We start from the raw sequence: 12360 nt of genomic DNA, 5'->3' as shown, positions 1-12360 counted from the left end.
TGGCAGAGCAGTTGATAGCCCCAATCGCCCAAATTTTATAAGGAGAAAGTTAGTTGGGCTCACCACTTTTTGGATAGACTATTAGGCACCGTTTGGCCATAAGTTTTGCCAAAATAAATTGGGATTTATTTTCAAAACTCATGTTTGGCCATAAATTTTGCCCATATTTTGGCCAAATTCCAAATCTCAAATCTCAAATCCCAAAATCAGCTCTGAGCTGATTTTGGGCCGAAATCCCAAAACTTGGGAATTATATACATGTTTTTCCAAAATAAAGTTGGAAAATATGTTTTGAAAATGTATGTCCAAACACATTTTCATCTTCAAACCAAAATTCACCCAAATCAGATTTTTCAAAATAAATTTGGGATCTATGCCCAAACAATAGCTTAGAGTTTAGCCAACTTTCCAAATGTATTACGTAGCAAAATTGCTTTAGAGGCGACTGTAGTTAAGTCTTCATTTTCAGAACTTGCAGATGCAAAGCTTTAAAAGTTATACCCAACTCCAGTATAAGGAACTCGACTTTTACCTTCAAAAGTCGGTCTCTTATATTGGGACAGTAAAGTGTATTCATAGAGAAGGGTCCTTTTCTTAAGGTTCTAAAGTCTGAAGTTTCAGTCTTACAAGTTCCAAGCTCCAACATATGGTGTTGGAGTTATGCGTACAGAAATTTTCGTGTTTTAACTAAGGATACTTTTGTCCAAATATTTTTGGTATCAAATAGTGGCTAAATACTAATAGCTTTTTAAATGGGTGAAGTACACAAATAATCCTCAAAGTGGACGGTCTTGAATTTTTGTCCCTATTTGCCTCATGAGAAGAACTCCAAGTTTAACAAGTGTTGCCCTTGGCTCATTCCATGGGCAACACTTTTAACTTTTAACCTTAACGTTCTACGCATAAAGCAAGCGGGAGTAAAAGTTAAAGGTCAGCGCAAAAAGTGTCATATTTCTATAATTTTTTGCAAGACAAGTGTGGATTGCAAGATGCGTTGAGGCCGGTGGTGGATTTAGGGGGGGGGGGGAGGGGGGAGGGGGTTCACCCAAACCCCCTTCGCTGAAAAATTATACTATATATATAAGGTAAAATATGTTTTTTGTCTCTATATATTATGCATTGACTCCCCTTGACACAACTCAAAAGCATAGCGTAGTGGTAAGGGGTTCAAAACCTTTGTCGTTCAATTCCCACTCGCTACAGTTTCTTCTAAGTTTTTCACTTTTTTTTCTTTTTTGAACCCCTTAGCAGAAATCCTGTCTCAGCCATTGGTTGGGCGAGTTATTGAAGTTTGTTTGGGCTATCATCTCTCGTGGCTCACGGTCAATATGCTTCTCGTTAACCAGAATGGAAGTTCCTGCCTGTTCCAAAAAATAAAAAAAATGTTCCTGCCTGTGTTTCGCATGCATTCCCATTACAACAAGTCCCTTGAGCTCCTACTTCTACTGAGCTTTAAGCAGGTTTTTCCCTTGAGTTCTACGAGCAAAGAATTAATTTTATTGACTAAGACAAATTATTTTAACTTCAGAATAACAGGAATAGATTACAAAGATAAACAACTAATTAACTGCTAAAAATTTGAGCAAATTTTGTTTCAGCACACTGGGATTCTGTACCTTCTATAGTGGAATATAAAGATTGAAGAAGCCTCTGAAGAAAGAAAAAAAATGACAGGATCAAGTATCAACTGCAAAAAAATCTTGGGAACTCAAGAACTTCTTGACATGAGTGTAGCCAAAAGTTTAAGCTCCAATTTTCTCAATGTTTTCTGAGACAGTTTTCATCCTTGGTCGAATATCAGGATCTGCCTCGGTGCACGCAAGAGCTACATGAAATACAGCAAGTACTTCCTTCTTAGCATGGATTTCCTGAAGCAACATTGGTTCCACCATGTCCGATAGTGGATTTTGCTCCTCAAATCCCTTTCTTACCCATCTTACAAGATCTGGAACTTCCGTTGAAGTGGAAGTTGTGGGAATTGAGAGGTCAGGAGACTTTCCGGTTAGCAGTTCAAGCAAGACAACCCCGAACGAGTAGACATCCCATTTTTGTGTAGGTCTATTACCAGGGATTCGAGCTTCTGGTGCTCGATAGTTGTTGGGTCGATCTGGTTGAGAAGGCTTCAAGTAAGGAAGAGCTCCACCCATAAAGCCACCAGAAGAGGAGGGGTTGTTTCCCGTGATATTAATCAACCGATTGAGGCCAAAATCAGAGACAAATGGCTGCAGTTCATTATCAAGGAGAATGTTGGATGGTTTGATGTCTCCATGGACAAATTTCCTTGGGCTACACTCATGGAGATAAGCTAAACCTCTCGCTATTCCCTTGGCAATTTTCAGTCTCGTTGACCAGGTTAAGCTCGGCGATGGTTGCCCATTTCTCCCTGTGTAAAGGCAAACCACAGTTTCAATCACAACGTTTACAACACTATAACAAAGAAGATACAAGTTAATAACTTTTCAGCTCAATATTAACATTACACTAGAGGCAAATCGTCATTCATATTAACTCGGTTATGCACAATCTGTTTGACCATGAAATAACTGTTGCTAGTTTGATAACTTCAGACTTACCACATGGCAATTCAATTCAGAAGCAGAGACAAAGGAAGAGAAGAAAAGGAACAAGTCCTTAACTTCTTCAAAATGCAAAAGGAAATATTGTACAGTCAAATTCCAGTTGCATAATCTTAAAAGTGTATATTAAGAAACCAGGAATTTCGGGTACCATATAACCATGATTAAGAAGTATATATATATATGGCTTTACCAAAGAAAACCAAATATGTTGTCAGAAAGCAAGCACTTACTACTGGGTAGCAGTTGTGTTACCGATTCATAGTGACAAGTGTGTAGAGTAGTGTAGTATATATTCGATAAATGTAACAACAATTTGTGTCGGGCAAAAATCTAAATTAAAAAGATGAACATCAATGCAGCTATATCAACAGCAACAGTGCAAAAGTCACATGCAGAACACTAATTTTGGAATCCACCTCAAGGAAGAAGTCCCATTTCATACTGGATGGTAGTTACCAGACCAGATAACTACACATTCTGGTTTCCTTCGAAAAAAGAAAACATCCATACAGTCAAAATGCACCAGTCAGAGAGATTCTAAAATTCTTGAATATTAGCATATGTAAATCAGGTAATAGATCTCCGAAAGACATAATTGACCTAGTAGTATCCAGATGCAGTTGGATAAACAGATCCTTAACTCCACAACTCAAGGAATTGATTAAATTCTTGGACCCTTGTATTTATTGGTTTGTCTCTAACTGATGATAGATTGTTTTCGCAAGATTTATAGGGACAATCAACCATATATCACGCGGACAAAAACAGATTAAATCTTTCAAAACATAAAGAGTCCCAATTTCCCTCTACCAGATTCTGTATGATGTCAATATCTGATTATTGCATCTGCAGTAAATACTGCAAGTCTGCATAGCTGGATCATTACTATGTTAATACGCTGTGGCGTGCTTTATATGTCCATTGAAATGGATGGCAAATATTATGTTCTTGATCTACCCTTTATGCAGATAACTTTTACACATGAGATGCATTATAGAAGACTTCCTTATCAGCTGATACAATTAGGCTTAAATCCTAAGCATAGTATCAAGTCACAAACAATAATCATCCTCACTCAAGGATTGCAGAAGCACACATGGGACTCTTTCAAGATAAAACTATTATTAGATGGCATGTGTCTACATCACACCCTTTGAGGTGCAGCCCTTCCCCGAACCCTGCGTAAACGCGGGATACTTTATGTACTGGGTTGTCCTTGCAATAGCTAATAGTCATTATTTCATGACCAGGCATATATTAAGCAGTTATACGAGTGAATAAAATACTTGAACATCCCAAGCTCCTAACTAATCTACTACCAGAAGTCTTTTTCTGTTTTTCCAATTCTTAAAGAGTGATCAATAATTAAAACACCAATTCATTATTTTAGTTTGCTCATGAGTTTATCATGCTACTAATGGTAAGAATATAGTATACCCCAATGTTCCGAACATGGATGCATCAGATCATTCTTTCAAAACGATGTAATATCTACTACACAAACAAAATTGAAGAAGTTTTAGTATTATGAAAAGCTCACCATGAAGGGCAGAAGTCAAGCTTCCATTCGAAATGAAATCACTAATGAGAAGCTTCTCGTCAGGAGCCCAATAATAAGCTCTTAATTTCACGACATTAGGATGCTTAACCCTTCCGATCGCCTGAATCTCAGCCACAAACTCCTTATATCTCTGTTCCCCACCTTCCCCCAACCTCCTCACGGCCACAGGAATACCATTCCCGAGCACAACCTTGTACACTATCCCTAATCCACTCTTTCCTAAGACATAAGCAGAAGCCCTCAACAGCTCATCAAGCTCAAAGTTAAAACCTTTATCAATAGCCACGAGATCGCCCTCGCCACCACTAACACCGCCACTAGCTCCACCACCACCTCCCTTCTCAGACTCAACTTCTGATTCATTATTCGGAAATCCACTAATGCAAGGGAAATCACAGAACATTCTCTTCTCATTCCCACCAAATTTCCCTTTTCCAGTACAACTACAACCACCAGAGTCTTTCTTTTTCCAATACAAGTAAATAATCACTAGACCAATAAATGCCACTCCAAATGCATCAGCCAAACAGATCAATATAATAAATCCTGGTTTTAACCCCTTACGTGAATTAGTCCCCTCATTACTAGATGAACCCTGAACTTCTGATGAATTGTTTGAACTATTTTTACAGCTCTTCTGTAAAGGAAATCCACATAACATAGGATTATTCAAAAATGCCGTTGGACCTTGATTTGCAAATGAACCAGTCTGAGGAATTTCACCAGATAAATTATTATTCCTAAGATCAAAACTAACAGTTAAAGCCAAATCACCTATAGATTTTGGGATTCTTCCACTGAAATGATTGAAAGAAAGATTCAAAGTTCCAGAGAGTGACTTCAATTCACCAATATCTTCAGGAATCGACCCGTTGAACGAATTCGACGAAAGGTCAAGTTGCTCCAAATTCGCCAGCTCCGGGAACACCCCGATCGGAATCTCGCCGGAAAATTTATTCCGAGCAAGAATCAACCTCTGTAACTGCCGGCAGTTACGGAGATACTTCGAGAAAGTTCCAGAAAGTGAATTATTCGAAAGGTCCAAATTTTGAAGACGAGGTAGATTACAAATAGAGGGCGGAAGTTGACCGGAGATATTATTATCATACAGAAAAATACTATGAAGTGACGTGGCATTAAAGAGAGGGTCAGGGATAGAACCGTAAATGTTATTTCCATGAAGATTGAGTCGCCGGAGATACACTAAGGTCCCGAGCTCCGACGGTAAGTATCCCCGGAGATTCTTGCCGGAGACAGTAATCCCAACGACACGTGGCTCTGAAGAACCAGAAATGTTAGCACATGAAATGCCTGTCCAACGACAAGGAGTGTCATCGTTTTCATTCCAGTCGGAGAAAACAGTGCCGCCGCCGTCATCCATCGCAGATTTCAGAGACAAAAGGGAAAGTCCGTCGGAAGTTAAAGAAACACCGGTGTGCATAAAAAGCTGAAAATTCAGCAAACAAAGAAACAAAAATATTCTCAACATGGCTTGTTGAGATCAGTGCATACAGAACCCAAAAAGACACGTACTTTAAAATGAGAACCCTTTTATACTATAGGAACACTATTTTTTTTTATTTTTAAATATCGTAAAGAGAGATCGTTAACGTGTTCGAAATTCCAGTTCCTCTGTTTCACACTTTTCACAAAGTTTTAGTACGAAAAGATTCCCTTATCTTTTAACAGCGGAAGAGAAATGAAAATGGGGTGGTTTGGACGGAGGAGAAGGGAGATCGGTAGTGGCGGAGGAGGGGGTGGAGAGTGAGAATGAAGAAAGGGGAAGTTGGGAGGTATTAAGTAGGAGAAAGAGACATTGCGGGAGGAGTTTGATTGCAGGAGGGAAGGGGTCCACTTCGCGCCCTTCCTAACTGAAGTAGTAGAATTAAAGCAATGTCGTTTATTTCAGATTTTTATAATCCGAGTTAGGAGGAGAAATTTTACCTACATATGACATTTTTGTAGTATCAAGTTACTATATAGTAGAGGAATTAGGGAGAAATTCAAAAAATAGCCAGATTTACAAGTGGTCGTTCAAAAATAGCCCAGTTTCAAAAGTAACCGAAATCTATCCATTTTTCATGTAAAGATAAATCTAAGCGAAAACACTGTTCAAAACCCGAAAAATACGCCAGTATATTATGCTGGAGTTCCAGCATAAGTATACTTGAACTCCAACATATTATATTGGAGTTCCAGGATAAGTATGCTGGAACTCCAACATAATATGATTGAGTTCCAACATAAGTACACTAGAACTCCAGCATAATATACTGAAGTTCCAGCAAAGTATACCGGTCCAGTATAATATGCTGGAAGTTCGTACACAAGTGCTCGAATCTCCAGTATATTATGCTGGAACTTTCCGTGTGTTGGAGTTCCAGCATAATATGCTGGAAGTTCATACACAGGTGCACCGAACTTGATGATAGGCTATAATTACATATTTTAGTCGATTATTACACTCTAATTTACTGCACTTTAGTTGAGTTTGAGCTTTAATTGCTAGTATTTTGCACTAACGGTGTGTTTTATGCCTTGTAGGAGTGATTCCGAGCTATGTAGATGTTATGGAATGAATTCAAGTGATTTGGAGCTTTAAAGTTTGAGTAAAAGTTCAAGGAATTAAGCCGGGATCGTGTTCGGGGGTCAACGGATGATAGTTAGAGCGAACGAAAACTCCAGTAGGCATATCGCGCACTGTCTAGTAAAATGGATATAACTTTTTGCTCAGAACTCCATTTTGGCTCCACAATATATGGTTGGAAAGATAACTCAAAGGGCTACAACTTTCATGTTTTACGTTTTTTCAAATTTCAAACGGAACAGGGTGAAAAGTGCGCGCCAAGATGCGCAATCGCGCTAGTTTTAGCGCGCCTAGGACAGAAAGTTGTCCAACTAGCGCGCCCAGATGCGCGACCGCGCTAGTCAAACCCGGGAAAATGTCCTTTTTCACATTGGAGAAGGTATAATTGTTTGGGCCCAACCCTACTTGGTATATATACATGGAAAACGGTATTTTGTAGGGGAGGACGCCACTTTTGGTGATTTCTAACATACTTTGACGGAGAATTCACGTGGAGGAACACACACCACGCTTGGAGGAGGCTTTCAACTAGTTTTTCTTCTCTTCTCTTCCTTTAATTTCATAGTTTATTAGTCCTAGAGTTTTGGGTGCTACATGAACGTTGTAGTTTGAACCTTGAATTGTTCTTATTATTTTATCATATTGGTTTATTTATTCAATCTTGCGCTTAATTATTTGATTGCTTGATCACCAATTGAATACTATCTCGAATCTAGGATTGAACTCGGGAGAGGGAATTCTAGATTGCATATAAGATTGAATAGAGCAAGATCTTAACTCTTAGGGGGAGGGGATTTGCGGTTAGGATAGGAATATACCTAATCGCCTTGCTTGATCATTATACGGGAATTATAAATGCGTTCTTGTTAATCCTAATTCCATAGGAATATAGGCGTTAGGTTAGCTTGAATAGGCGAGTTGTACTTCGGGAGAAGGCTACGAGCAATATTAACCTTGTCAATCAATAAATCAGATAAATTAATTAGACGATTTAGGTGGAAAACTCAACGGGATTGTTAGCTAACCCATAGCTCTAGAATATTCACTCATATTGAATTCGTCTCTATAATTTGCCAACTTATTTTCTTTGATCTCTTAATTTGTTACTCTAGTTTAATTTTAGTTAAATATTCATACTTTAGAAATTCGCTAACTCAAAGGGCTACAACTTTCATGTTTTACGTTTTTCCAAATTCCAAACGGAACAGGGTGAAAAGTGCGCGCCAAGATGCGCAATCGCGCTGGTTTTAGCGCGCCCAGGACAGAAAGTTGTCCAACTAGCGCGCCCAGATGCGCGCCCAGATGCGCGACCGCGCTAGTCAAACCCGGGAAAATTGTCCCTTTTCACATTGGAGAAGGTATAATTGTTTGGGCCCAACCCTACTTGGTATATATACATGGAAAAACGGTATTTTGTAGGGGAGGACGCCATTTTTGGTGATTTCTAACATACTTTGACGGAGAATTCACGTGGAGGAACACACACGACGCTTGGAGGAGGCTTTCAACTAGTTTTTCTTCTCTTCTCTTCCTTTAATTTCATAGTTTATTAGTTCTAGAGTTTTGGGTGCTACATGAACGTTGTAGTTTGAAGCTTGAATTGTTCTTATTATTTTATCATATTGGTTTATTTATTCAATCTTGCGCTTAATTATTTGATTGCTTGATCACCAATTGAATACTATCTACAAATCTAGGATTGAACTCGGGAGAGGGAATTCTAGATTGCATATAAGATTGAGTAGAGCAAGATCTTAACTCTTAGGGGGGGCAGATTTGCAGTTAGGATAGGAATATACCTAATCGCCTTGCTTGATTATTATACGGGAATTATAAATGCGTTCTTGTTAATCCTAATTCCATAGGAATATAGGCGTTAGGTTAGCTTGAATAGGCGAGTTGTACTTCGGGAGAAGGCTACGAGCAATATTAACCCTGTCAATCAATAAACCAGATAAATTAATTAAACAATTTAGGTGGAAAACTCAACGGGATTGTTAGCTAACCCATAGCTCTAGAATATTCACTCACATTGAATTCGTCTCTATAATTCGCCAACTTATTTTCTTTGATCTCTTAATTTGTTACTCTAGTTTAATTTTAGTTAAATATTCATACTTTAGGAATTCGCTTGAATAGATTAATTGTTTGGTTTAATTTAGTTGATAGTTAATCACCAGTCCCTGTGGGTACGATATTTGCACTTACAATCCTATATTACTTGTCGACCACGTATACTTGCGTGTGCGTTTTGGAGCAACAGAACTCCAGTATATTATGCTGGACCGGTCTCTGTTGCAGCAAAATAGTGGCTATTTTTTATTGACTTGGTAAACGCTGGCTATTTTTGAATGACCAGTCCGAAAACTGGCTAGACCGTGCTATTTTTACGAGGAATTAGGCTTTCATGGTCATTGAAATTAAGAGCCCGTTTGGACATAAGAAATTTTTCACCTTTTTTTCGATTTTTTTTTTACTTTTTTTCAAAATCAGCGTTTGGTCATAAAATTTTCAATTTTTACGTGAAAATGCATTTTGAAATTTTTCGAAATTTTGAAAAAACTCCAAAAAATTATTTTTCAAAATTTTCACTCAGATCGCTCAGAAAACTACAAAAGCAACCCAAAATTATATTTATGTCCAAACACAACTTTAATTTTCAAATACCATTTTCACTTGATATTTTTTTTTTCACTTTTTTTTTTGGAATTTTATAATTCTTATGTCCAAACGCTCACTAAATGTCTAGATCTCGTATGTTTAAAAGATAGAAAGTGTTCAAACTCGAAAGTGTTTTCACTTTTTTCACTAAACACAACTCTTTTTTCACTTTTTTTGGACATAGAAAGTGTTTTTTAGATCTCGTATGTTTAAAAGATAAATGTCTTATCTATAAAGGCAAATCTCCCGTGTGTCAAAAAGAAAAATCGGAACCAGAGGTGAAGCCAGGATTTCAAGCTTATAGGTTTTAATCTCACCTTAAGTTACTTGGCTTTAAATAATAATTTATATATTTTCAATAAGTTTTTTAAGACAAATACAAGGTTCAAATCAAAGCTATTGGGTTCGACCGAACCGCTTTCTGCACTCTAGCTCCGCCCCTGATCGGAACATAAACCTAAAAACAAGTTTGTAATGACCCATAAAACTATTGGACCCTCCATGTTTTTTCAAATACATAATATGACAGTAGTTTTACATAACATCTAGATAGGTAAACCTTTTTTTTTTTCAAAAATTTTGAAAATTTTATGTCCATACTCGCATAAAAAATTAATTTGTTTGAACCTAATATCTTGAACTATGTCACATAAAATGTAACAAGAAAAGATATTTTATATAAAAGAAAAAGAGTTTCATTACATAAGCGTCAAGGAAGGGGAAGGGGAAGGGTAGTAGAAAACTGGTCGTGTAATGAGACTTTTATAATAAAGTTTTTACACTATGAGTTGAATTTAATATGACATAAATGGTTAGCTGTTTATTTTTCAGATTACTAGTTTTACATACTGTGGAAGTTATCAGTAATTGACGTAATAATGTAAAAACATTATAACTGAACAATTTTTAACAAATTTATCGAAGCATAATCCTAATTTTTTAGAAAGCTGAGACTGGTTTTAAGAATATGAAATACAGGAGATTTTATAATAATTAATACTGTATTTTAAAATATTCTAAAAATAAATTATAAATTTAGCTTGTTGCTACTTTGATTCAAAAGGTAGTTGATTTTCGACTTACTTTGTCTCTCGCATCATAGCCACTTGACATTCCGATTATTTCATCCATAAACTTTTTTAATTTCGAAATGGCAATACTCTCTAATAGATGTGTCATTTTTTAAATTGACAGAATTTTACTTTTATAGTGTTCACTTTTCAAAGAAACTTCAGTGAAAATAATGCTCAAAGTATTAAATAGGAGTAACTTATTGTTTATATATGCTCTGATATTTTTCTATTTTGTACTTTTGTTCCTTGATAATGTCATTTTTCCATAATGGTGTATTGTGGGCCGGGCTGGGATCGGGCCCGGACCGGGCCCGCGGTCTTAACGGGCTAAACGGTCCCGGCGGGCCGGTCCTGGTGGGCCGGTCCCTGGTGGTGTAGAAAGCCCGGGGCAGGCCGGTTCCTTGCGTCAAGCCCACGAGACCGGGACCGCTAAGCCCGGGACCGGCAGGCGGTCCTGGGCCGGTTCAACCGGGCCTAACGGTCCTAACGGGCTCCAACGGCTCTTTTTTAAAAAAAAAAAATTTCTTTTTTTTAAAAAGACCAACGGTAAGATTTTAAAATCTAGCCGTTGGCCTTTAATTTTCAACCGTTTGAAACTTTAAAAAATAGCCATTTGGCCCCCAAACTTTATTTTAACCCCAAACTTTATTTTAACCCCAAACTTTATATAATTACACTTTTTTCCAATTCTCAACTATAAATACCCCCTCATTCTTTCATTTTTACTCACCAATTCATCAATCTATCTCAATCTCTCTCAATCTATATCGAATTTCTCTTCTATAATTGCTTATTTTATTATTGCAATTTCGTGAAAAATTGTGAAGTTGGTGAATTGAAGTATTCAAGTCTTCAAGTCTTCAACGATTTTTAATTTTCAAGAAGTTGTTCGGCAATTCGATAAACTCGTTCCAACTCTTAAGTTTTAAGAATATATTTTTGTGTGTTTAGTTTGCATAATTGTAATTAATATGGCATTTTCTTTGAAAAAAATATTTGGTGGTAAGGGAAAAGCTAAAATTGGTGAAAGTAGTCTCCAACCTACTACCCTTCCCCCGGCTCCCCGACCCAGACCTGTTACCCGTCCTGCTGCTCCTATTATTCTTGATAGTGATAACCCTTGTTTTCAATTTTCCGATAGTGAATTTTGCCATAATGTTGCACCAGGTGAACAATTAAATGAAGAAGTTATGAATGCTCTTTATCCTAATCAAACTATCTTAGAAAATGATGAGGAAAATGAGGATGTAGATGAAACCCAACCGGATTTAGATGATTCACCTACTAGTCCTGTTAATAACCCAACTGATGCCCCACCTGACCCACCTGTAGAAACCCCTATTTTTAATAGACAACCTTCTAAACGCCTAGAAACATCAATAGTTTGGAATTTTTTTACTCAAGTAAGAGAACAAAATAAGGCTAAGTGTAAAACTTGTGGGAAATTGCTGGCGCATAAATATACTGGAGACCGTAGCGGTACGGGTAGTTTGGCTAGGCACATACAAACACACCCTAGAGATAAAGTTAAATATTTACAAATGAAAGCGCAGCAAGAGGGGACAAGTGTAGATACTGCGGTTAACCCTAGTACAGGTTCAAATCTAGTTCAACCAGGAATTAACACTGTGACCGGTGGTATTTTATATTACGATCCTAATAAAGATCGTGAAGAATTAGCAAAGATGGTTACCGTTATGTGCTTACCATATACTTTTCCTTCTAACCCTAATTTTGTGCATTATATTAGAAAAGTTTTTAATCCTACTTATAAAGGTTGGCCTCGCGCAACAGTTAAGAGCGATATTTATAAATATAAACATGAATATGAACAATATTTGCGGTATTTATTTACTCATATAACTAATCGGATTTCTATTACTACTGTTATTGGTAGAA

The 12360-nt window shown here is 37.2% G+C and overlaps 1 protein-coding gene across 1 annotated transcript; it reads right to left on the bottom strand.

The window, feature by feature from the left end:
- Positions 1-1477: 1477 nt before the first annotated feature.
- Positions 1478-5989, bottom strand: LOC109240755 (receptor protein kinase-like protein ZAR1). Its single transcript, XM_019407433.1, has 2 exons — positions 4120-5989; positions 1478-2383 (listed from the first exon to the last, which is right to left on the bottom strand). The coding sequence occupies exons 1-2, from the start codon at positions 5627-5629 to the stop codon at positions 1743-1745; spliced, it is 2151 nt and encodes a 716-aa protein (XP_019262978.1). The 5' UTR covers positions 5630-5989; the 3' UTR covers positions 1478-1742.
- Positions 5990-12360: the final 6371 nt, after the last annotated feature.

The sequence above is a fragment of the Nicotiana attenuata genome, unplaced genomic scaffold (assembly GCF_001879085.1).
Source record: "Nicotiana attenuata strain UT unplaced genomic scaffold, NIATTr2, whole genome shotgun sequence".
In the NCBI taxonomy this organism is placed as follows: Eukaryota; Viridiplantae; Streptophyta; class Magnoliopsida; order Solanales; family Solanaceae; genus Nicotiana; species Nicotiana attenuata.
The sequence above is the reverse complement of the archived record's forward strand: the minus strand, read 5'-3'. Positions and strand labels throughout refer to the sequence as shown.

Bases quoted from the DNA above. Each gene is read 5' to 3' on its own strand.
- LOC109240755 (XM_019407433.1), bottom strand. From the start codon at position 5,629: ATGTTGAGAATATTTTTGTTTCTTTGTTTGCTGAATTTTCAGCTTTTT. The intron at 2,384-4,119 runs GTGAGCTTTTCA...GCCTTTACACAG, and splicing joins CTTGACTTCTGCCCTTCATG to GGAGAAATGGGCAACCATCG.